The sequence below is a fragment of the Coturnix japonica genome, chromosome 3, assembly GCF_054131305.1.
Source record: "Coturnix japonica strain WE chromosome 3, WE-NBRP24, whole genome shotgun sequence".
NCBI lineage: Eukaryota > Metazoa > Chordata > Aves > Galliformes > Phasianidae > Coturnix > Coturnix japonica.
In genome coordinates, this window is record NC_140665.1 from 36,335,984 (window position 1) to 36,362,622 (window position 26,639).

Sequence of the window (26,639 nt, forward strand, 5' to 3'; positions counted from 1 at the left end):
GGTGAGGTGCTGGAACAGGTCTTTAAGGCCAGGTTGGAAGGATCCCTGGGCAACCTGATCTAGTTCTTGATCCAGCAGCTGGCACACCTACCTGTGGCAAGGGGCTTAGAACTCAATGATCCTTGAGGTCCCCTTCAACCGAAGACATTCTATGATTCCCTGAAACAGAAGCTTAGGCCTGTGTCAAAGTGGGTGCAATTAATACAGGGATTAATAAGAAGACTCAATAAGAAAAACCTCAAATGCTCCCAAGACCATCTTGTTTCCATTCTGAATCTCTTTTTTTATTTGTAAAGACTGGCATTACAGTTGAAAAGGACTCAAAATGGAGTGACGTACACATCATTGGTGTTTTATGATGCAATTGATGGGATCCCTGAATGGATATTGCTTCAGCTTTGATTTTAAAAAATAATTTAACAAGAATATCTTCAACTCCACTATCAATCACAGGTGGCAGAAATGAAAGAAAGAAAAACAAAAGAAACCAAAACTACGATCAGATTCATAACATATACATTGTTGGCTGATGACACTTTTTTCAGATGTACAATAAAGCCCACAACACTTTATTACTATGGAGATAATTATTGTGAATGTTTTTTTTTTTCATGTTAATCAACGTACTTTTGAAGGTTGTTTCTTTGATTGTTTTAAACTTGCATAATAAACATGCAATGAAACATTTCTTGTTAAAGTGTTTTGTGTTTTTTTTGTTTTTTGTTTTTTGTTTTTTTGCAGTCTTCTCATCTTCATACAAAGATTTCATAAAGTTGCAGTGTTGTATCAGAGCATTACCAAAATAAGAGCAAAAGCTAAAGAGGAAGGTAAATGTGAACTGAACTCAATGAGAATAACCTAATCTTGTCCTGAGACACTCCAGTCTTGATAAAAAGATGTGCACAATCAAGTCCCTTCCTCCCAAACTCACCAAAATCACAAAATAAATATTAACTAGGAAGAAAAGGAAGACAGAAAGAAAAATAAAAATACAATGTCATCATGCACTCATCTTCTGCATAGCTCAACCCACATATAGTAAGGCACTATTTCCCAACAACTTTGTGTCCACAACAATCTTTTACAGTGCTCTGTGAACTACATATAGTTCCTTCCAGGATGATGAAATAAATAGATTGAATGAGTGTTGCTACTGTGTCACCCCATGTGAGACTTTATAGATAAGGGCATAATCTGGCAGTTTCAGAAAGAAGCTGACTCAAGTCTCTTCTTATGTGTGCATGTTATCTAGACGGATATTGTTTGTCTGTGCAAGTGGTTGATCTGTTTTCCAGAGTTGCTGTTGTTTTAAATTGTTCTTTACTCCAGTATTCTCAAAGCAAATACACAAGAAAATAAAAGCGCAGTTGGGTCATTAAAAACAGAGCTTTGGTGCTCCAAAACCACAGAGCTTTGGGGATTTAAGAAATCCATTGGACATTCCCAAAGGACTTGGAAAACACAAGGAAATCCTTGTCTTTGCTTAGTTAAGCTGGTCTTCATACTGTTTTCGGAAACAATCGCCAGCAGGAAAAAACTCCCAGCATCGTTCCTGATACATTTTCCACACATAGGATTCCTGAAAAAAAACAAAATTTAAGCAACTTAAATTGATTCAGTGTGAAGGAATCAAGCGTGCCCCTTCAAAAACAAACAAACAAAACAAAATATATTGCTTCCCTTACTTGATTCTTTGGTTTCTATACATCAGTTTATAAAATCATGTTAATTTTCAGATGAGTTTAGAGTAGATTTTACATATAGTCACCTAGTCAAAAAAAAATGGAAAACACGTAGAAGACGATCAGGTCATTTCACACCCAGGAGCACTGCAAAGCTTAAGTAAAACAGGTTACAAGATCAGATACTAGCATAATATTTTCCATCACAGAAATGTGACTGAATTTCTGCATCTGTCCTTATAAAGCATGAAAAAAAAAAAAAAAAAAAAAGCATAAAATAAAATGGACTTAAAGATTTGAAAGAATATTAAACAGCAATGAAAAAAAAATTCCTCTTATTCCCAGCTTTCATTTCAAATATATGTGTAAGTTCTTTCATATTGATCTAACTAGACATGTGGATACAGAAGACCATATAACTGATTAATATTACTAAAGGTCAAATACAATAATGAGAGATTCAACAGGGGAAAAAAATGCTAATTTCACAGAGTGCTTAAATGTTTCTCATTATTTCTGTTTATAGATTCTATTTATTTTTTGTGAAAGTAATACTTCAAAAAGTTGGATCAGATAACAAAAGCATTAGAGAATTGATAATCTAAAATTAAGCAACCAAGGCCCAATAAATGTTCAGAAGAATACAATTAAGTTACTTACCACATAGAGTGCTATTCATTAGAATACTCTTAGTCATGGCAAGCCTGAATGTTTTTTATTTTAGAATCAGTTTCATTTATTAACTGTTGGTATTCAAAGAGTTGTTCACTTACCTGTCCTGTATGCTCTGTTTCATCTTTGTTAATAAGATACATCAGAAAAAATCTACAAGGGAAAAAAAAAAAGAGTTGTGAATACAGTATTTGGACGCACTAGGCATTCTACAGATGCAAGGGAATTTCTCAACATGTCATGTACAGTGAAAAAAAAGCTGTTCCTGGGTTTACAAGTTCCTAAATTATACTTATGATGATATCCTCAGACATATTAAATATACTTTCCCCGCACTTATAAAACACACTTATCATTCAATGAAAAATACGCCAAAATGCACAAGATTTCATTTGACTTGCAATAAATAACTACTTACCTTATATGAAGAATTCCTAAGCTTTCTGTAAGAAAATTTCTAGACTTTTCTTGCCTACAAACACTAACTTGGAGGTAAAGAATAGTAATCGGATTATTTTTTAAAAAATAACTAATAAAGCCATAATATAACTAAGAAATTGGGGATATTTACTAGTCACATATCAGATTTTCAGTTTTTATCTCCGAGCTCACACAAAATGGGTGTTTCACAATCAAATTGGAAAAAAATATATTGAAGTTTGTAAAGTTCCTGCTCCTACCTCCACAGAAATTCTCTCACTTCAGTAAGGAAGAGAAAAACTCAACTCTGCTAATAGCAAAAAATTTCTCTCTCACAGACTCTACTAATGGAATTTAAAGGTCTTTTCAAATCTATGAATGCAAAAAGAAAAAAATAAAATTAAATAAAAAAAAAAAAAGGAAATATCTCTGTTGTTCATTAAGGCAACATGAGTGCACATCAAAGCCAATCTATAATGAATCTTCTTTATGTAATAGAGTTAATCAGGGGCTTGCAGAGTTAAGAAGTTCATTTTTACTGTACTTACAAATAATTGGCCAAGTTGTGCTCCTGCAGTGTATGAGTTTCAAAGCCATGAGGCACTGTATCAAAATAGTCATTTCCTATTCCACATATAAAGCACTTTGTCTAAAAGAAAGAACACAGAACACACCAACACTTATTTATAATGCCTCTCTGCACTCCTTTGAGAAAAGACACCCCAAATGCAATAATTTTCTTCAAAATACCAATGCATCAACTATACTATAATATGCACTAAACAGAAAAACTTCTCTTTTGATGATTGAGGCTGGGTCCTTCACCTAAAATGCCCAAAGATAAAATTAACTGCTTTCAAAGTAACATATTAATGTTCAATCAACCAATAAATCCTGATACCAGTAGGTGACCAGGTATAAGGAGAATGAATGGCACTGAACAGCCAAAGCCAATTTTTTTTTTCCTTTTAACACTGTCAGCAATACTCATTGTAGTGCAAGGCAGTATCTACCTTAGTGCTTGAGTTTTTAAGCTGAATATACTTTTATATTACACAACACATTAGCTCTCAACATATTTCTGATTTCTTATATTCACACTTAAATGGCAGAACAGAAAACCAGCAAGTACTGGACATTTGCACATATAGATAATCGAAGAAAAACTACACCTGAGATGAACTGTATTATCATAGTGTTAATGATGTTAGACACCTCTAGTCACAAGATTCAAAAGACTTAAATAGTCATGGATATGGAATCCATTATACTGAACAACAACAAATATTTTTTGTTGTTTATACAAGTGAAAATACACAATCTAAAGCTTAAAAGGTCATGAAAAAAATAAAAATGATGACTTTTTATTGATTTATCAGCAAAAAGCTGGCTATACTTACAAAAGGTATTAAAGAACACTAGGAACTGGCAGATAAAGCCAAAATATGCTAAGAGCAGAATTACTGTGCAGACAGAGTTTTTGCCCCATACAAGTTAAGAGCTGTCAACAGCATGCCTCTTTCATGGCGTAGACCAAAGAATGGTAAATGTTATTCAGAACCTGCATTCTAGCAGAGTTTTCTCATCAAAAGAAGTATGACCATCAGAACAAGTAATTCTGCTCCTCTATTCTGCTCTAATGAGACCACAGCTAGAGTACTGCATCCAGTTTCAGAGAACCAACATAATGAAGACATGGAGCCATTGGAGTGGGTCCATAGAAGGGCCACAAAAATGATCAGAGGGCTGTAGCACCTCCCCTGTGAGGAGAGACTGAGAGAGCTGAGGCTCTTCAGCCTACAGAAGAGAAGGCTCCTAGAAGATCTTACAGTGATCTTCCAGTACCTGAAGGGAGCCTACAGGAAAGCTGGGGAGGGACTTATTATAGTGACAGGATAAGGAGAAATGGTTTTAAACTGGAAGAGGGTAGATTTAAACTAGATATTAGGAAGAAATTCTTTACTGTGAGGGTGGTGTGACACTGGAACACGTTGCCCAGAGAGGTTGTGGATGCCCCCTCCCTGGAAGCATTCAAGGCCAGTCTGGATGGGACTCTTAACAATCTGGTCTGGAGGGAGGTGCCCCCAGCCTGTAGTAGAGGGGTTAGAACAAGATGATCTTAAAGATCCCTTTTGACCCAAACCATTCTACGATTTTAGGATGAGTACTTACAACAATTAAATAAAACGGAAAATAAAAACAATAAGTAAATTCTCTCTCATTTACTTTTTCCATCAGATGAATTGAGATTTAAGAGCACTAGATTCTGTACAGAATCATGTATTTACTCTCCTTTCAGTATCACCCTTAGACTGAACACAGATGTTCAGAAAACCTGAAAAGAAGGATATAGCTCAGAAATCACATATTATTACCTCCATGTCTTCCTTAACTTGCTCTTGCTGATCTCTTAACTCACCAAAAGCATCAATGATTAACCCTAGAAATTAAGATACAATAATAATTAATGTTAGTCACTGTTAGTTGACAGAAGATAATTCTTTTTAATCACTTCTCTTGTAACATCAGTACAGGGGTATTTTAGAAGGGAAAAAGAGAAAATAGGAACTCAACTGACATCAGTGTTCTTATGTTTTTTCTGTTTCTTCTGATCCAAGCAGAGCCATCTTGGTGTGATTTACCTTATAAATCTGATTTTTGATCTGCCCTAGTGTCCCGATTTAAACTTACACATGCAATATCTGCAGCACTAAAATCTGTGTACTGTTAAATTGCGCTTTCACTCACTGCAAGCTACAAACTTATACCTTGAATAATGGCAAGCAGGATGACAATCACAAAGAAGAAGAAAGTGATGTCAAAGATAATTCGATAGATTTCATATTCATCTCCTGCTGGATCCTCTATTTCATCACCAATGCCTCCACCTGCACGCACTCCAACATACATGTGAAACATGTAGCACTAAAAAAAAAAAAAAGAAAAAGAAAAAAGGCTAAAAAGTTTTCTTCATCTGCAATTTAAAACATCCACTATAGCAAATTCAGTAATTAGCAGAACTGTTGAACATTTTAGCATTTTAACTCATGTCCCAATTCAAAAAGGTTTCAGCATGCAGTAATGTAGTACATATCACTGCCATCAAATTCACCCCCTTTTTCCACCCCTAGGACTAGAATGAGTGGTCTGAAGTCGCACTGGGGGAGGTTCAGGTTGGATAGCTGTAAAAATTTCTTCTCTGACAGAGTGGTCAGGCCCTGGAATGGGCTGCCGAGGGATGTGGTAGAGATACCATCCCTGGAGGTGTTCCAGAAACATTTAGATGTTGTATTGAGGGACACAGTTTAATGGGAAATATTGCTGGTAGGTGGATGGATGGATGGACTGAATGACCTTGGAGGTCTTTTCCAACCTTGTTGTTCCTATGAAATTCCCAGGAAGTAGTTCAGTTTGCATTACATTAAACATACATTTGATTTTGTTCTAGGTTACTTTTAGACTGATCTTAATAGTAATACATCTTAGATATCTGTGAGGTTTAAGCTCTAATTACTGTCCAAAGCCTGGCACCATCTCAGAATGTAAGAAGTAATTTTCAGTAACAGAATAGTGAAATGAAGATAATCTCAATGACTCCTGGTAAAAGAAAGTACTGGATTTTAAAAATTAAACCATAATTTCAGAATTTAAATTACTTATGAAATTCCTTGCCTGTAACTGATCATCCTCCTGAATGACCTACAGAACCTAAAGATTCAGCTCTTTAACTGACTGAGATTGTGGCTTTAATTGGTTTTCATTTTTGAAGAAACTATGATAAAGAATACTATCATGTTTATATCATCAGTTTAAAGAAGCATTTGTTTAACATGCACAAGGAATATCTGGTTGTTCAAGGGATGTTCATTAATTTATTTACTTCGCTTACATTTGTCTTTCTGTTGATGGCCAATAATAATGTAATATTGTTCTATGAACAGGAATTACATAAAGGAGAAAGACAAAAAAAAAAAAAAAAAAAAAAGTAGAAAGCAAACTAAGACTTACTGTCAGCATATCATCGCATTTCATATCTGGCATATCACCATCTTCACTTTTGTTGTAGAACTTTCGGAAAAAATTGAATGCCACTACTGTGTACAAGTAAACCACTACAGCCAGTAATCCCACTGTTAGGACAAGCTGGAAAAAAGTACAATTATAGTTGTCTTCCTAGAAGGTCTTCTGAACAGACCAATGAAAAAAAGATGACACTTGATACCTGTTTGCCATTGTGGGTCACTGATGAGAGAATAGTTCGTAATGTCTTGAATCCCATTGCAATGTCAAGGAGATGAGCAGCAAAGAAAAAATTGTTGTAATGGCCAAGGACTGACATGGTCATGTACCAAGCTAGGTAAAGGAAAGACTAACAGAAAAAACAACTACATTACAGAATAAAATGACGATCATGTCTAACTTATTTCACAGTGCTAATGAAAAGAAAAAATTGCTTGAACATGCTTTCCAACTAAATAGAAAATTGTGACTCTTACAGAATTTTGAGAAATTTTCTTTTGTTCAAAAATATGATATCTGCTAATGCAGAGTCAAGAAAAGGTCAAAATCGACAAATTCCACATTTCAATTTTGAAAAATTCATTTTGACATGATTTTTTTTATTTTAAATTGTTTACCTTTAAATATAGTTACACTAAGGAGGTTACTGACACACAAAAGAATAAAAGGTAATTCCCAAACCAATTCAAAACACTAAAACTGCTACTTAACTGTGTAATACAATTTATTGTTTACTACTCCCACAAATGTTCATTTCACTTTTTCTTCTATCATTTCATTTTTATTGGACTAAAAGCCAAGTATGTACTTACAAGAGAAATTTCAGACACTCTGCTAGAGGAAACATAATCCTGAACAAACTCAAACTCTTTACAGGTCATGCATTCTGTGGACTTGGTGAATTCCCATCCCAACTTCAAACTGCAAATTTCAGTCTTCCTGACTGAAGACAGATTACATCTTCATTCTCCAGCAGTCCTTGTTCCAAAATTTGTTACCCAACAATTTTTGCACCAGAAAAATTAGCTGAGACAGGTGAACCACGATCATGAGACCGTTTGCATTCATAAGATGAGCAATATTTTAAACCGTGAGATATTTAAATGGCCTTGTTTATCATTCCTTTTTTAAGACTCATTTTTCGAATGAGTAAAATCATTTGCCTCATTCTGCGTCAAATCCTACTAACAGCTTCAGTGATATAAATTACAGTAATTCCACAAACATTAACTATACTGATATGACTGGTCCAGAAATATTCAAGTGACTTCAGGTGTAAAGATTATGAACAGCATGAAAAAATTTAATTGGAACGTATACAGATATTTTCCCAATTTTACAGCACAATACTTGCTTATTCCTCATGAATAAATAAATAGTTCAAAATGGTAGAAGCAGGAGGGAGTAAAACAAACTGAGATTCTTAATACTAAAGTAAACAGGGTAAAGATTTGGACATTCTCCTTTCAAACATCCCAGATCTTTACGTAGTCAATTAAATATAATTCAGAATATTTCATATGCTCTCTGAAGCACTTCAAGTTAGGATGGGTATATTTTTAAGAAGGTATAAGTGTGTGCATTTATACACATTTATATACTGATAAACTTACATTATCAGTGAAAACAACTCCTAATTTCCACATCTGATACTTAACATCAATGGAGTTTAGCCTGTAAAAATAAATCAATCACATTTTATATAAGAACAATATAAGAATTTATGCAACGCAATCTACAGGAAGAGTATTATAAACACAGGACATTTCAGCTGATTTATTTCTCTCAAGCTGAAATACATAAGAACCTTTTCCTACTTTACTTTGACTCTGGAACGAACCTACTTGAAACAAAAGCAGAAAAAAAAAATACTTCACACTATTTTAGAGTCATCAGACCTGGAACTGATCAATGTCTGCATTGCAAAGTCATTCTGTCATAGAGGAACTTATCTGCTAACACTGAACCCAACTGAGCTTGAGGACTGCTTCTACTGATTCTACACTCTTCATTCTGCTGTAAATATTTAAATGCTGGATCTACTGGATGCTTGAGTTTGGGTAGATTCATACATGTTCAGTTTTTAACCTGGTATAAAGTAGATAAATGTAAATTTCTGAAGAATGTGATTTTCTGCAAATCTCTGTCACAGCTGTTTATCTTCTCACAGCACATTCAGCTGCTACAAGTATAGAAAGATTTCTCCAAGGAGGGTATGAAAGATGCCATTAAATCATAATTTATTTTTCTTGCTGTTAATGTATACGACATAAAACAGACATTCAGAATCTAACAGAAAGGTATAATTCTAAAAGAAGCATTTAATCAGTCTCCTCCCACTACCTCATTCTGGTCTCTCTTTTTCCAAGAATATCAATAGAATTATTATTTTAATTTTCTTCCTAAGTAAGAGTCATGAATACACAGGGAAGATTAGGCAGTTTCACTGTCTTTTTCAATCAATAATAACAAACCAAAACAACAACAACAAAAATCAAAAAGAAAAAAAGAATGAAAGAATATTTTCTAAATCCAAATATGCGTTCTCCTGCTGAACAGTAAAAAGGCAGGAAAGAAAGTTTTCTGAAAAGTAATTCTGCCACATGATTAAATTGTATTGCTATGCCACAGAGCCTTTGGATCCCAACACTACAGTTTTGATTGTTTAGTGGGAGTCCTCTTTCTTGCTTTTACTCTTCCAGGTTTATTCTTCAGTTTCATCTTTACAAAAACAGCCCTTTCCAGAAAGCAATTCTTATCTACTAGCAGCCCTGCTATTTCATATGATTTTTGTAAATACATTGGTAAGTGCTACTATTACAGAATAAATTTGTCCTTACATTATAATCTCTATAGCGTTAAAAGTGTTCTACAAAAACTGAGGGTATCTCTTCATCTCTTCTGTAAGAATGCAAATGATTACTATTACTCTGACTACTTCAATGTCTGGGAGACTCTTCTCATGTCTGGCAAGTACAGACAAGTATGTAGTTTAGGGAAAACAAATTATGAGAAGATGTGCAAACTAATAATCATCGAACTTCCAAGATTTTACTAGTCACAATCAACATCACTTTAATATATTCCACCATTTCCTTGAAACCAAAATGTATAGTGTCAATTTTCTCCTTTCATTCTATATTAGCTGAAAAATAAAAAATGTGAGTTTCTAGTCCAGCTAGATCAACACTATTAGAACAGAAATAATGTGATGCTTTCAAGAAGCTGTGCATTAGCTTGAATCTTCATACATAAGAGGATTCTTTTTTATAAAAACTCTATAATGAATTATTTCACAATTAATGAATAATTTCACAAATTAATTCAATTTGCAAATTGTTCTATCTTATATAGCCATTTTTTTAATACAGAAGTCATGCAGTAAGGAAATTAAAACTTAAATGACAAACTTTGAGTTCACAGTTTTAACCACCTACAAAAAACACCACAAAAAGCCCTCAAAACACATCAAAATAAACAAACAAAAACCAAACAAATCCAAACAAGAAGCAAATACTTACACAGCAGATAAGGAGCTATCCTTCTTTGGTTTCTTCTTTTCTCTAGCATCGCTAAAATCGAGAGCAGCTTTGTCCATTCCTAGTAACTCACTGATTCTGTCTCGGCCATAGAACTCACCGTATTTATCCATGACCTAAAGTTAGGAGGAACATTCAAGAGAAGCAGTGGGTAGAAGTTTGGTTTCTGAAGACAAGAAATTTAACACGCATCATCTTTTTCATTTGTTTGTTTCTATCTATCATATAATTTAGTAATATTTCCTGCTTAATATCAATCACTTCGATAGATCCAGGAAGGCTTGACAAAAATGAGATGTTTCATTTAATGAATACAGGAAAACAACTCAGCAGAAACAGAATAACTAAATTGTCACTGGCAAATAAAAAAAACCAAACACATCAAAACACATATTTAGCTCACACAGGCAAAAGATGTTTTGACTATTCATGAAAAACTCATTAAAGTAAGATTTCTTGTCGGAAGTATTTGACCTTTACACATTATTTTAAGATACAAAGTACAGAAAAAATATCATTTAAATTTTCTTTAAATAGCTTAAATATCCCTGATTTTTCTTTAAGGGAAATACTTCAAAAGTGAAAAAGATATGATAAATGTCCTCACTTACTAACTAGTAACATTGCATAATTTTACAATTTGATGATAGTTAGTAATGCAACAAATAAAATAATATAGATAGAGTATGTAGGAATCAGAAGATCTCTAACAAAAAGATTATAACTGAATGACTCCCAAAGGTGAGAGATGATATTTTACCAGAATTGTGTGTATAATTAGAATGGTTTATATGGAAATACATATACTGAATCAAAATTTTATTTGAAGAAATGTGGAGTACACACACACAAAAAAAAAAAAAAATAATAATAATAAGCCTCACCTTTCTTTTCACAAATTTGTCCCAATAGTTGTTTGGAAAAGACCTGAAAAACACATGTGAAAAAAAGAGCACATTTTAGATGGCTCTGAAGAGATAGGTTACTTACTGTGATACAGAAATTATATACTGATTTTTTTTCGAAGACTGTTGTTACTATCACCTGGCAATCCAGGTAGTCACTGCAATGAAAGGCACTAAATGGTGCTGAGCCTATCACACTAGCATGTCTGCAAAAAGACAACTGAGCTGATGGCAACCAGACAAGTCTCCAAAGCATTTGGAGTCACATAATTACAAGAGGCAAAGAGTCAGACTTTTAAATATATTCCCAAAAGAGAGACTTCAAGAGCCAATAAAAGTATCCAAGCCATAGCTCACTCGAACTGACAGCAATAAACAATCATCACTGTGCTTGTCAAAACAAATTACTTGGTATTTTCTTCTCCTTAATATGTAAGCTGCTCCAAGACAGAGAAAAATAAAGGGTGACGATTACCTCCCTTGTTGTGCTGGTCACTCCTTTCTTCATGCAGCTCAAAAGTAAATAACAATAAAAAAGAATAATTCCTTACAAAACTATAGACTAAGCAAAAACTCACTGTGTGTTGATTACAAGTCTATCCCACTGTCCTTTAATATCATCTTCTGAGGGCTGTTCAGTGATATATAGCCCATCAAATTCCAGCTTCCTTGCTACTTCCTTTTCTCTCTTAAAAATTACCAGTGGGACCTGCAGTTGAAAAACGTATCAGAAAATAGTAAAAAATGCAATGAGATATCTGAAAACTCAGATAAAAGGCTGTTTCTTTAGAAAAATTAAATATGCAAACTGAACATGTATAAAATAATAGTCCAAAAAATTAAAAGAATTGACAACTGCCCAGAACACTCTGAGGTAAAGATGCACATGGACCAGTTAGTTCAAGAATCACTGAATTAAGAATCTTTGCACAGCTATAATAAGATGGCAAAAAAAAAGTGAATGTCCTTCCAATAAAAATGGTTGCATGATTCCACAGAACTATTAGAATTACTAATACAAAAAGAGAGATAAAATAAATATAACAAATTATATATCCTAAAATCCCTAGAAATTCTAGTTCTAAAATATTAATTTGGGATCAGACTTTTGGATTGCATTCTGGCACCTGAAGGTGTTAGACATTTCCTTTCATTTGTTAAAGAATTCTTGAAGTTTCACAGCACAGAGAACAGATTGTGAGCAGTTAAAATTAAAATCCTTAAACACTGTTCACATTCTGTGCATTTGATTTGTTATCTGTGCTTCTTTGCCAGGAAAGACACCTGAACAGCAAGGATCAAGCTTTTCTTACAACTCATTGTTGTGTTCTGGATGACAATCAAAAGTACATTCTGAGAAGGGAGATGTAACTAGCGGTCTCGGTAGAGCGTTTTTTACTTAGAAGTCTGTTTCCAATGGAAATGCATGCTTTACTTTGTTAACACTTATAGTGGATTGTTTCATTGGGTTTTTATTTTGAAAATAAATACTGCTGTAATTACTTAACAGGTTTTCAAAATGCATCCACGTTGCAATGACCAGTATGACTGTTCACAGCTATACTGAAAAAATAACAATGAAAAGTAGACTAAATTAAGATTATCATTGTATTACATACAATAACAACAGTACTGATCTTATTTTCATAGAACTAATTGAGAAAACTATAGCAGATTTCAAGTGGAACACTCTCCAGAAACAAATGTACATAGAATTGCAGTTAAAAATATTTTTAATACCGAAATCAATGCATCTCCAAAGACAGAGACTGAAACCACATTTGGTCCTTTCCTCATTTTCAGATTTGGAAAGAATGTAATTATTATCATTATTTGTTATAAAGAATGCTCATCACTTCCAGTCAAAAAATAAATGCAGTTGTAAAGAACACTGTGGGACAAGAGGATAATAAGCTGTGAAGTAGAAGAGGACATCTCCATACCCAGAAATCTGAGACTTCACTGTTCATGCTAACCAGTGAAACATGAAAATGTTTTTAGAATTTACTGATCTGCAGAGAAACTTAGAGTGGAAAATCAAACAATGCTAGACAGTCACAAGAATTTCCTGCTACACTTGCTGGCCTGATGTGGTAACTGTGGAAACACTGAACTTATGATCCAATGCCAGACCAGCAATTTAGGCTCTGGCCTGGAATCTTCTGAATTCACAATTCACCTAATTCAGTTGTTGTTGTAGATTACAATAGCAGAACAGTATTCATATGATTTCTCAACTTGTTTAAGAAAAGGAGCTACAACTTTGTTTCAACCTATGCTACTCAGTGGATAAAAAGTTGGCAGCTAGCAGAAAACACAGTGATTAGTTTTTCTTACTTTCAAACAGTAGTATCCAATGATGCAGAAGAATGAGATGACTGTGTGCAAGATGGCCAAAATTCGCAGTGTGGGCTCCATGTAGCCACTGCTTTCTTCCAGGACATAATGCACGGCAATGACCCTCTGGCTGTCACTCGCCAAGCTGTCCAACTTCATACTTTCTCCAGTAGACACTACAGGAATTTCCTTTTCTTCTGTCACAGCAGAGGTGGAGACCTGTTTAAATCACTTAAATCTTAATATTACAGGTGTATTCCTTTGACAGATGTTTCATACTACTACAAGCTAAATAGTACAACTGAAAACAATCCCATTAAGGACAACAGAATTGTGAGGAAATCTTCCCACCCGCCTTCCCTCCCCTCCCCCCCCCCCCCCAAAAAAAAAAAAAAATGTTCACAGATAATATTTCACAGAGACCACTTTATCTTGTTACACTAACCTATGACAACGTTGATTTTCTTTTACACTTTTCCCTTTGCAAGTGTGGGCCATGCTGAATTTATCACCTTGAATTCAAGAAAGGGCATGGTCCACCTGGAAAAAACTCCATGAACTCCTGACACTGCTGCGTGCAATCTTTATAAGCAGAGTTGTTCCAAGAACTGAAAAATCTTGATTTCTATAATATTTACTACAGGCCTTGACAAAGGTTATCCATGACATTCTACACAGCTGTACTCACTCTCTCAGGGGAGCGTGAGGACACAGGAAGACATCTCAGCTGAGGTGTATTAAACTAAGTTGCCAGTGAAAATTGGAGTTGGCTGAGTCACTGTACACATGTATGAAATGGAGCATCTGAGGCAGAGATACTTTTACTCTGCTGCATTTGTCACAGCACAGAACTCAGGAAATAGCCATTTCCGTGTTTCATGCAAACACATCGCTGTTAGATCTCTGAAGTATCAGTCTGAAGAAGGTATTTACTCTGTTAGGTTGGCAGTTTTTGGTGGTTTTTTTTTGTTTGTTTTTTACAGTAGGACACAGTCTAAAAAGCCTGAATGTTTTTCAGAATGCAGCTTTAAAAGCAACAGCGTGATGAACATACCTTATAGAAAAGCAGGATGAAGTTGATGGCAAAGGCAACAAATAACGCCAACATCCTCATGTTATAAAAGTTTCGAGCAAAATAGTTCTGAAAACATAAATAAAGCTGAAATACACCCTTGCCTCATAATGATACCACAGTCCTGAATTTCATTTTTAAGCATTATTTTAGGGAAATTAAGCTACACAACTAATACAATATCAATAGTGTAATGAACGTTCAGTCCCACTCTGAAAAAGAAATTATTTTTTCACACTGCTTCAGAATTTCCCATGATTTCAGCCAGACTATACTAGTATGTAGGATATGAGCCATGCTCATTTTCTTTAGTGCCTTCCATGTCAGAAGACTGGAAAATTATGCATTAAGTAAACTTTCCATGTTTTTCTATCCCTTCTGATTTTAAAAACATCAAAAATTAAAGTTGAAGCACATGAAACAGTGAGAAAAATCTCGTTCCAGTGAGCAAATTCTTGCTTAAACCTATGTTCTATGGTGGACTGAATATTTAAGTTTCAAAACAATATCTAAATTTATAGTCATTTCATCTTGTCAATTGGGCCACTTCGTTTTAAAGAAGTTTCACAAAATACATCATGAATCACCTTCAAAGTTTCTAACTTTACCTTTCCAATTGTCTATAAAATAACAGTTTAAAAAATGAATAAATTAACAGTTTAAAAAAAGCAAAAATCTCAAGGGTTCAAAATAGTGCTATTAGAAAACCAGAAAAAAATTGAAGAAAATGTACTCATAATTTTGCAAATGCATTTCCTTTACCCACATAACTCTTACCACTTACTTCTCATCATATAATTAGTTAACACTAAGAAGTCTGCACATAAACAAGCACTTTTAAAAGAAGGCGACATTATCTTTCTGAGAGGTTATCTTTGCCAGTTGTAACATTTTTTTGATGTAGGTCACTGCATATTCCCAGTATACTAATATTCTTCCATTTGCTTTTTACAACCTGGGAAATGGCTATTTTTCACGGTTTTGACTGGGATTTCAGAGATTCTTAAGATGCTCTATTCAGTATATTTTTACTAAAATAGTGGTGACAGAACACTGATGTTTTTAGCTGTTCGTAAGCAGCGCTTGCCCTGAGCCAAGGACTCTTCTATTTCTTCTGCTGCCCTGTGAACAAGGAGCTTGGAGTGTACAAGGAGCTGAGAGGGGACACAGCCAGAACAGCTGGCCAAAGCTGGAATAAATACTATACATGCCACACACCCAACAGTAAGTGTTAGGGAAATAGGGAGGAAGCAAGCAAGGGATATTCAGATTGATGGCATCTGTCTTCCCAAGCACCCATTAAATATGATTTGCCCAGCTTTTCCGGGAGTGGCTGAACACCTAGCTGCCTGTGGAAGACAGGAAATGAATTCCTTGTTTTGCTTTGCTTTGCTTGCATGTGTTGCTTTCGCTTTGCTAGTGAACTGTCTTTATCTCAGACCGAGTTCTCACTATTTGGCGCTTCCAACAATCTTCCTGGCCTTATCTGGGGGCAGTGGGTGCGCAGCTGCTTTTTTTCTGTTGTTGTTGTGTTTGTGCTTTTGTTTTTCACTTATCAATCCAAATAAACCTTTGCCTTTATATCTAATTTATGGATGATTGTGGAAAGAAGAATGAATGAGACTTATCAGATGTAAATATGTCTTTTTCAGTTTGGTAGAATAATTTTGTGGTACATCAGTCTCATAATATGTAAGTCACCGTGTAGAAAACAACTTACAAGAAGCTTCTGTTGATATGCAATGATTTTCTTCCAGAAAGCTGATTCCTGAATTTCTGGTTCTCCATATCTGTGAGTATGAAGCTGTCTTAACTTCTGTTTTACTTTGTCTTCCTTTGCTTTCTCTTCTTTTTCTCCATCCTCTCCTCTTAGGATATGATTAAAATGAAAATAACATAATTTAATAAAATTGACAAAAAACTGACACTGTATCATTCCATTCAAGTAGTCGTGATTCATGCAGTGCATACAAATTGGTAATAAGTATAGATATCCATCTTCAGCATAAAGCACTAGCAATTGTGACATTCTTGTTAAATCTACAGATAATTGAATTTACTGGTTTGTCACCTTGAAGTTATAATTGCTAACTGGTAGAGGCAAGTAACCAAGAATCTTCCAACCTTATTACCTGAAGCTCCTCTTCATAATTGTGCAGTTCATATTTGCCTTGGCAAATGTCTGCCCAACTGCCTCTGTATGTCCAAGCACTCTCATCCAACCTCATGCACTTGAACAATCTGATTTTCACACAAACTGAAAAATACTGTTTTTTTCTTATATTTACAAACCAAGATTAATGTTTTAACTTCTGCTTTTCTGTCCAGTCAAGGATGATGTAAGTACTCCCTCCAGGAGGAGAGAGGAATAAGGAAGCTTGACAGCATTTCAATCTGTGATTATCACCATGATGCTTATAAAAAGTCATAGCCAGTGGGCTGCCTTCTTGAAGCACAACATCTTAGGAATTATTCTCAGAATTATTTTGGAAGCTAATGAGATTTGACATCGTGATAGATGAAAGGATTACAGAAGACCGTTTGAGGCCAAATCAGAGTGAGAGGCAACTTATATGTTACATTATTAATCCATCTATCTACAGACAGAATAACTGATGTCCTAAGCTGCTTCATAGTAGAATATTTTCAGCAAACTTTCACTTGAAAGTTTAACATACACTGGGGGTGGCTTCAGGGCAGGTAGCAGCATCAGACACTTGCACTCTTTGCAAAGAATACAGGCATCGCTGCAACTCACATAGCCAAGCAGTGCAATCGACAGTGAACTTCAATAGTCAGAAAGACTCGCCTTTAATCCAGACAGTACGAATTTGTAGAAATTTGCTGTACTGATTACAAAGAAGAGTATTAATTACTGGCAAGAATTTACCATACCATGAGGGCAACATGGAGATAGCTTGAGAGTAAGGGATGCACTCAGAATTTGGTAGTGATATATCAACGACAGGAACCATACACTTAGCAAGAACCACAGAAAAGGGGGATAGAGTGCCATGTTTTCACTGGTTAAAACAAAGTCCTATGTTTTGCTTTTTTATTCTCAATAATCTCATTAACATTAGATTTTATTGTGTCTTAAAAGGCCTCAAATTATTATTTATGAAATACAAATGATCTCCATAAAAACGTGCAAGTATTCAGTAATTCATTAAAACCATAATGGAACAATAAGCTTCTGCAAAATCCAAATAGCTCTAAGTATGAGACAGTAAATAGGATGAGCAAAACAGATTCAGTCTCTACCACTGATAGATAACCACTCTGAAACACAAATGCTCTTAAAATTTTTCCAAGAAATTTTCTTCTCATTTTCATACTTGCCAAGAAAACATTAAATGAATAGATGAAATTAAGCCCAATTAAAACAGACCTGTATAAAATGATTTGTCAGATTCAAGATATTTTCTACAAGTGTATTCATTTCAGTGAAACCTATATTTATAAAATCTTGGGGTGAAATTATTTATATGGGCTTCGCTTGTAAATGTGTCTTGATGATGAAGATGGATTAAAAAAAAACAACTGTGGTATTTGAATGGAAATAAAATTAAAGGCAAAGGAGTAACTATAAATCAAGTTGATTTTTCAGTGAAACAAATCTATTTGCAAGATCAGTGGTTAGAGTTATACATACTCTGCTTTTTCAGGTTCAGATTTTGTTTCTTCTTTCTCTTCCTTTTCATCTTCTTTCACCTGTTCCTAAAGATAGTCAGATATAATTTTTAATGTATCTAAACACTATTATACAGAACAAAGTTAGTTAAAAAATATACAGAGTGAAAAATTCTAACTTTGGGAGGTTTTTTTTTAACAGTTGAAGCTCTGAGAAAAAAAAAAAAAGAAAGAAAAAAAAAAAAAGATCCTTCATTTTAGCCCTGAATTATAAGCAAACCAAATTACCAAGTACTTAAAGAAAGCTACAATCATTTCAGTTTATGATGTCAGTAAAGACAAACTTTACAAACAAAAAAGCCACACAAAAATAGTTGCGAGTTTTGTTTCAAGACTATACTTTACATATGAAAAAGAGAAATGTACAGCACAAATAAAAGGTATGGTTACCTGGACTTTTTCCTGTGCCTCAGGCATTGGTGCTACAGAAGGACTGCTCAGTAAATCACTCAAACCAGCATTTGGGTTGTGAGGGATCAATTTATACTGTCCACCTTCTCGTTTCAAATCCAAACCAAATATATCTGAGAGCAGATCACTTTCCTCTGATAAAGTTCTCAAATCAGTCAAGTCTTCAGTAGGCAGTGCAGTTTCTGCTGGCTTCCTCTCCCCCTCTTCTCCTTCCCCACGCACCTCATCCTGAGTGGGATCTGGCATATTAGCTAATAGCTCAGCCACTTTGATTTTCTTTGCTCCTTCTACTAGGCTTCCTCCAAGCAGCAAACTGCAAATGATGCGAAAGAAGCCCCGGAAGACGCTATAGGCAAAATGCAGTAAACCCATTAAAATGCTCCAGTAGGAAGAAAATAAAGCCATAACCATGTCCTTCATGGTCATTTTCTTCACTTTTTTCATCTGTTTCTTTAGGCTCTTCATGCTGAGCATTTTCATAAGAGTCATTAAATTATACTTGAGCGCTATTAATGCTGACTTCATAGTTACAAGTGAGAAGAAACCCATTCCAGGATCCTGTTCCTCAGGCTTATCTTTCTCATTGTCCTCTTTATTTGCTGACCTTTCATTCAGATCTGACTCAGAGATTTGGGCAGCCAGTTGCATTTCAAAGATGGTATCTTCACAGAAATTAACAAAAAGCTCCATCTTTTCTTTCTCCCCACCTTCATTTACAACATCAAATATAAACTGTCTCTTTGACTCTTTTACCTGAGGTTTTTCCCACTGAGTCCGACTTGACTCACTTATTTCAAAATACACTCGTTCAATGCGCTTTGCACTGCCCATAATTTCTATACGTCCGAGAAAAGGCTGAAAGTAATTCAGCACACTTTCTGACAGTTCAAGAAAAGTTTGCAAGCGAGTATCATGGGGCATGTGTTCGGAAAGGTTGGTCAGGAGAACAGCAACATTGAAACCAATGTCTTTGGCAGGCTCATGGAATCGTTTCACAAACTCCTCGTAGTCCAGAGTCTCATTCTCATCCGTTTCAGCACACGATAGCAAAAATTCAGTTTCAGACTGGGTGTAATGCTTATGGCTTTCCATTGCTTTGTGGAAATCCCTTTTTGAAATTATGCCTTTGCCATCAGGATCATACTCTTTGAACGCATCAGAAGAAGTCAGATCCTTCAGTTTTAAGAACATATCAAAAAACTTCAGAATCATCTCCACATTGTTGGACGATTCCACAAGCATATCAACCATTTGCTTGCCAATAGTTCCATTCACAACATTACCTAGATGTAACAACATATTACATGAAGATCGAGATATTCATAACAGCAAACATTTTGGCAAAGAGGAAGATTGGTAAAGCATTGGCAAACACACTCTTATATGGAAACCAGCTGTAAAATCAGAAAACTTTTACAAATACCACTACCCTAAGACTTGGGAGAAAATACGACTGAATATTTGCAAACAGAGAAAGAAAGAACAAAAATGCCACAGAGAGATACATTTGTTACATTTAATAAAGTGTTAGACAGGGGCAGATTTTCAATACTAACACTACACATTTTACTGTGGTGCCAGACAGAATTAGCGTCACATTAGTGAGGATGACTAGTTCAGCAGGTCCCTCATAGAGTGCTGTCTACATGTACTAACAATTCACATTGCTTATCAGTTACTTCATTTGAGGAAACCGTAGCAACCCAGGTTACACTGCAATTTAGGCTTCATTTGCCCTTCTAGTTCTTTCAAGGCAATAAATGTACATGAAAGAAGCAAAAAAAACCCCTATCTTTCAATTGTCTATGTTTGTGTATTTCTAAGCAGAATACTACTGATAGCCTCTAGACAGGAACTACGTAAATGTATTCCTTGACACTGATCACGTTCTCTGTGGAATGATAATTTTCAATTATTAGTTTTAAAGGACTTTGAACTAAGTTACTAGAGGAGTTGAAGCCTATTATTTATGGCCAAGATGGCTATAAAAATAATTGAAACCTATTAAAGCTGTTAATGAAATAATAATTTGTTCAATTCATTGAATTCAGGATTTCAACTCCAACAGTAAAATTTCTCACTTAAAGCCAAAAGATAAGCCAAGTTCACAGAAACAAAACATAACTTCTGTTATAGCTGGATTTTATGCAATTATGTCATGAGGAAGCAATATAAATGATATCAAACACACTATAGAAATCTCTCACACAATTTATGACCTAAGACCTCTCACAATTGTCTCATTAAAGTTAAAAACCTAATCATTAACAAAATAACTGTAAAAGAAAACAAACATTAAATTTTATCTACCTTCCAGCATAGACAGCAACATTACAACCATATCCTTCTGAAGATCCATTAATTCTTTCAGTAATTCAATTTGACTGGAATCCTAAATAATGGACACAAACATATAAATAAGATGTCTATCAACTTTCTTATCATTCATACATGTTTATGCAGATGCAACACTGTAAAAATAAGACTTAAAAATTAAGAAGCTATTAGTATTGAGAGTGGTAATAAAGGAATAAAGCAATAACTGAGTACGTCAAGCCCATAGGTGATGCTTCTGTAATGATTAATGACATCTGAAATAGCATTACTGTTGATGTAATCAAATTCACAGCCTAGAAGCCTTGCAAAAAACAACCATGGCAGCAGCATATAGGGCTCCAAGTGAAACGTGATTATAAAAGGAACTAAACAAACTCCCAAAAGCTACGAGTTTGAGCTCCACACAAGAGAAAGGCACTGTCTCTACTTATCATACATTCAGAGCAAGCTGTTTATGTCATTGTGCAGAACAGCATGAGAAACTCCACACACTGCAGTGGATCTTTTTGAGCAAAGGTTCTTGGCTTTGTCTGAAGCAGCATAGTATCATCATTTTCTAGATGTACTAGCTAAAAGACAGTTTGAATTCATGCTGGAACAGCTCAAATCATATTCTTGTCATTGCTGTGAAACCAGATCTTGCTCATAATCAAATCAGGTTTCTTAATCAACAATTAGCTTACATGTGTTTGCCTGGCTGTCTGTAACTACTTATGTATTACTTTCCACACTGCTTTAGTGGTTCACGAAGAAAGAACAGTAGTCACTACTGTGGACTACACAATCACAGACTTTTTTTTTTCTATTCTGAATATAATAAAGATAATCCAAAATCATTATAGTATGCATGAAGATTGGAAATAAATAAATAAATAAGGAAATCGTAGTTCCCTTCAGAGTTAAATTGCTTAACAACTGAAACTTATTCATAATTATGACACTATTCTCAGAAAACATCAAATTATTTCAAAAAATTGAGAATTATTACATTTGATTAAAAATGTGTAATGTAAAGTGAACTGCATTATTTTAAAAAAATTAAGAAGCTGAAAAACACAGTGTTTAAGGATAGGATTCTTCTTCTCTAACTTTAGTCCTCATCAGAACTGTCTGCGCTAGTCTCCCATATGTTCTGTAGTTCATGAAAGGAGTACTCACATCCAAAAGCAATTAACTCATTCTAAAGATTAGAGTTTTTCCCCACTGAGAACAGAAAAGGCTTAGATGTCCGCTTTGAACTAGGCACCTAAATGGGGAAGATAGTTCCTGCATAAAAGGCTTTTGCAAAATTGCAGAAAACAAGGAGGCATAACTTTGATAGGCAACACTTGAGCTGGCTAAGTTGTTTTTTTGTTTTGTTTTGTTTTTCTGATTTCAGGTGATAGGCTTCATTTTCAGCTTCATTTAATCAGCTTTGAGATCGTGGACAGTAATTCTTTTATAGGCCTGCTATTCACATGCACTGCAATTCCATAGTTTACGCCTTGAAATGCTTTTTTATTATTTCACCTCTTCCTTATTTTTCCTCTTGCCTCCAACATCAACTGTTGTTATTATTTACTCACAGTAACAAATACAGTTAATCTTTGGTAAAAAGTCATTAACTTTAAAAGGAAGAACAAAAAGATACCTGAGACAGCTTCATCTGCATGTGAGCAAATACATGAAGAAAACCAACTACAGCATCCCATAGCCTGCTGTGTGCCAGGCTTTGCTGATTCCCAGTACATGGCCCCTGTTTTTTAACATCGCAATAAGAGAAAAAAAAAAAAAAAAAGAAAAAAAAAAAAGCAGGTTTTAACTAATAGAAACTCAATTTAAAAAACAAACAAACAAACAAATAGAGAGGTATAGTATTGCCCTTTAAAAATGCTTTGAAAAAAGAAACATAAACATAATTACCTAATTCATAAGCACCACCAACCATGAGCAATGCCAATTGCTAATAGCCATTCCAACCCTGCTTTAGCCAAGAGTCAATTAACAAAAGAACATAAAGTAGGGGTTAGCTATTCAGAACTTTAAACTACACATGTTAGAGGAGCACAGATCTTCAAGCTGATGCACATGTAAATTAGAAATAACCATACGCAGTACAGATGCAAAATTGTTATAAGAGATTTGAGACTAGGATTCCTGATTTGTTGGTTTAGCTTTCTTTCCAGTATATCTACTTGTAGAACACGGAGTTAAAAAAATATTATTCTAAAAAAAAAAAAAAAAAATCCAATTTCCAAAAAGCAATATTATAAAATCTTTTCAAACCTCAGACAAAAGCACATTAAATATTTACTAGCTAACAATATTTCTTGTGATTTGCCATATAAGTATACAATAAACACGTGTATGCACATGTATATAAGTTGCTGCTACTTGTACTTATTCAGCAGTTATTACACTTCAGTATAATACATTTGGAGATTAATCATTTAGTGAAACATTCCATTTTTCATTTTTTGTGAGGAAATGAATGTTGCCTCAGAAATAATTAACTAAAAAGTCCACCCTACTATCACAGAATTGCTTCGGCTGAAAGGGACCTCAAAGATCAACAAGTCCCCAGCTCCTCTGCTACAGTATCTGTAATTTGTAAACAACCGAAGGACAATTATTTACTAATAGCTGTAAATTAGCCTGCATTATTAAGGCCCTGAAAGAGCAGTGCCAGTAACACAAAACTTCACTTCCTATTTGAATTAATGCACTAAAATCATTTTTGAAGTACAGTTCCATCTATTTTATATCCCTAACTATACCTCATTTTCCCTGCGTTATTTTCATATTTGAAGTATTACTCATTTTCTTGCAAATCCATAAGATTACAATGAAATATTTTACCTGGATATACTCCGTGAGTGTATTGAAAACTTGTTTTGCAACCTGGATGGCTTTGGAAAAATTTCGTTGCCCTTGTTCATCAATAACATCCTTCCCAGAATAATACCAATAGAAATCACTAATGGACTCCTAAAAACAGTTGTGAGAAGCACAGAGATTACACAATTCGTTTCTTTAATAAATTTTTCATCAAGAAAAACATTTGCTAGGAATATAGTTTCAAAAATTAATTAGCTTATGTTTTTAAATGATCCCTCACAGTTTGTCAAGTATTACTTCAAGGATTCTCATCTCAAGGGAAATGATAGGAACAATAATGAACTGGCAAAAAGAAAAAAAAAAAATTAAAAAAAGGAAAAAAAAAAAAGGAAAAAAAGAATGAGATTGGTTGCCATCTGCTCTTAGAGATGAAACTGTTTGCATTCTGTGCAGGACACAATATTACTGTGATGTTGCAAGCTGATCATGAAAGAATCTCTCTTTGTACTCTGTGCTTGATACCCATTCAGTAGTGGGAACAAAGGCAGTTTTTTATGCAAGATGCCTGTTTCCGTCTTCCCCGAAGGAAATATCATAAAAGTTTCAACAAAGTAAGCAATGGAATAGAAATTTCTGTATTACCCCTAAAACTTCTACAGAATGTGTAAAGATAAATAGCAATATTGATAACAGCAGCAACTTAAAGAATACTTATTTTAATAGCCTGGAATTCATAGTCACAATACATAAATGGTTAAGAGAAAATTTTGCTAAATAAATAAAAATGAAATGAAACTGATTGAGTATCATGTACAGTGATTAATTGTTACTGGTAATAATTGTAAGCTTTCATATTTAAAGACTAAGGATAATCTTCAAAGTAGAGGCTTGAAAGGCTTTTAAATCAGCCTTCTGTTTTCCCTCCTCCCCTTTACCCCAACATATATCCATTAGGAAATACTAGCCATCTTTGTCATCTAATTAATTTGTACAGGAGTTAACCTACCTGAACTCTCAATAAGTAATCCACAGTGGAAATGATAATATTAACAGTTGTGTTGTTACCAGTCTGAGTTCTCAGGTAATTCTGAAAATCTAAAATTTCAAATAAAAGATTTAGTCTAAATTAAAGTACAAAATTATTTCTAATTAAATTCTGAATAAACACGATCTAGGAAAGTGTATCTTAAAGGAATGGATTTTTATTATTTCACTAATTCTATTTGAGAATTTCATCATTTTATTGCAAAGATCATATCAATTTATCAGCAAAGCATGAGCCAGGAATTTGATTTTTATTTATTTCTTTTTTTATTTTTTCTCATCTGTAGAAGTTGAACTCGGCCATATTTATGACTAATTTCACATCCTGAGAATTCCATCAATACTAAGAGAATGATGCATAATACATATTTTCCAAAGTGACAATGAAATCAAGTCTCAGATTTACACAATTCCTAACTGCACCGTCATATATACGACCAGTGGTTAATGTAAATTTTTTTCTTCTCTCAATCACTGGCCAGAAGTTATAAATCATGTGCATTTTCCAATGCCGTTTATCTTTTCCAGTCCAGTCATGACTGAAAATTCATCAGTTTGGAAACCAGAACCTTTTCTACAAAGCTTAAAGAGATTAAATGGCCTGACAATTTATCACATATAAATATATTTATTTTTTATTTTTAGCAGCTTCAATACATTCTATAATATTTCAGGAAGACTGCCCAACTTACAGCAATGAAGAGCTTTTATCATTAGTTATCTTACAATTAGTGCCACCTTGGCTTATCTGGAAGGCTGCCCACAAACCTGAATTGTGTCCTTCACAAAGCAATTGAAGAAAGCGAAAGAGGTCACAGGTGAACTCATCATCCTGCATCACCTTTTCTCCTGCAGAAAGTCCAGATGGAAGCACAGATTATCACAGGCTGACAGCTAATACTGCATGCCCCCTGCTGAAAATCTCCATATTTAATTTTAAGGAAGATGGAAAGAGAAAATTTATAGCCTACAATCTACCTGAAGCACATATGACTTGTGCTTGACAGATAGTTTGTTTCAAAAAGTCTTAATTAAAAATAAATAAATAACTTTGGATTTATAAGTATGGTGACATGAGCATGGCAACATTTTAGAAATAATCCATGATTTACATTCTTGTTTGAGTATTCTAGGCATGAACGCTGTATGACAAACAAAGGTTAGGATAAGATGAATTTTGTTACCGTCCGCAAAACACAGTACTTAAAAAGAGGATTAATTGAATGGTAATGAAAATCATTCCTCAAGTAAATGATAGGATTTTAAAATATCTTCAAATAACCCAGGATTTATAGCTATCTGCGTTCTCAATAATCAATTAGACAGGATTTAGTACCTGTTTGCTGCCAACATAAAATGGATCTTGGGCTTTTGTTTCCCTTGACAAAATAAAGCAATAAACTTAAGATGAACTAGAACAAATGCCAGTGGGCTTCACTGACCTAGGTTCATTTTTTGGTAGACAAATAAAATCGTGAAGTATAAATCTTAAAACAATTTTCATGATCCTTCAATAGACAACAGTATACTAGTAAGCCTCGTATTAAAACAATGCTATTTCAATTATTTCAACACCTACACTTAACTGCACATGCTGAACTGAGATGAGAAGAAACAAACATTCATTAGTGAAAACAGTCAAAACTGCGAAAAAGATAGAACAGCAGCCAATAAAAGTTAATAATAAGAT

The 26,639-nt window shown here is 34.3% G+C and overlaps 1 protein-coding gene across 9 annotated transcripts in view; it reads right to left on the reverse strand.

Annotated features, from left to right (window-relative positions):
• Positions 1–259: 259 nt before the first annotated feature.
• RYR2 (ryanodine receptor 2) overlaps positions 260–26,639 on the reverse strand; it is a 298,055-nt gene continuing 271,675 nt past the window's right edge. For all 9 annotated transcript variants that reach the window (XM_085543326.1, XM_085543332.1, XM_085543330.1 and 6 more), the window contains 21 exons: positions 25,718–25,798; positions 24,912–25,000; positions 23,927–24,055; positions 22,719–22,823; positions 21,062–21,143; positions 18,731–20,034; positions 18,303–18,367; positions 16,368–16,515; positions 14,630–14,716; positions 13,576–13,794; positions 11,817–11,947; positions 11,218–11,260; positions 10,316–10,449; positions 8,408–8,468; positions 6,997–7,143; positions 6,783–6,917; positions 5,543–5,699; positions 5,150–5,214; positions 3,323–3,423; positions 2,456–2,507; positions 260–1,579 (listed from right to left, as the gene is read on the reverse strand). In XM_085543326.1, coding sequence (XP_085399452.1) covers positions 1,484–1,579; positions 2,456–2,507; positions 3,323–3,423; positions 5,150–5,214; positions 5,543–5,699; positions 6,783–6,917; positions 6,997–7,143; positions 8,408–8,468; positions 10,316–10,449; positions 11,218–11,260; positions 11,817–11,947; positions 13,576–13,794; positions 14,630–14,716; positions 16,368–16,515; positions 18,303–18,367; positions 18,731–20,034; positions 21,062–21,143; positions 22,719–22,823; positions 23,927–24,055; positions 24,912–25,000; positions 25,718–25,798 — 3,431 coding nt within the window. In that variant the 3' untranslated portion in view covers positions 260–1,483. The remainder of the gene's footprint in view (positions 1,580–2,455; positions 2,508–3,322; positions 3,424–5,149; positions 5,215–5,542; positions 5,700–6,782; positions 6,918–6,996; positions 7,144–8,407; positions 8,469–10,315; positions 10,450–11,217; positions 11,261–11,816; positions 11,948–13,575; positions 13,795–14,629; positions 14,717–16,367; positions 16,516–18,302; positions 18,368–18,730; positions 20,035–21,061; positions 21,144–22,718; positions 22,824–23,926; positions 24,056–24,911; positions 25,001–25,717; positions 25,799–26,639) is intronic.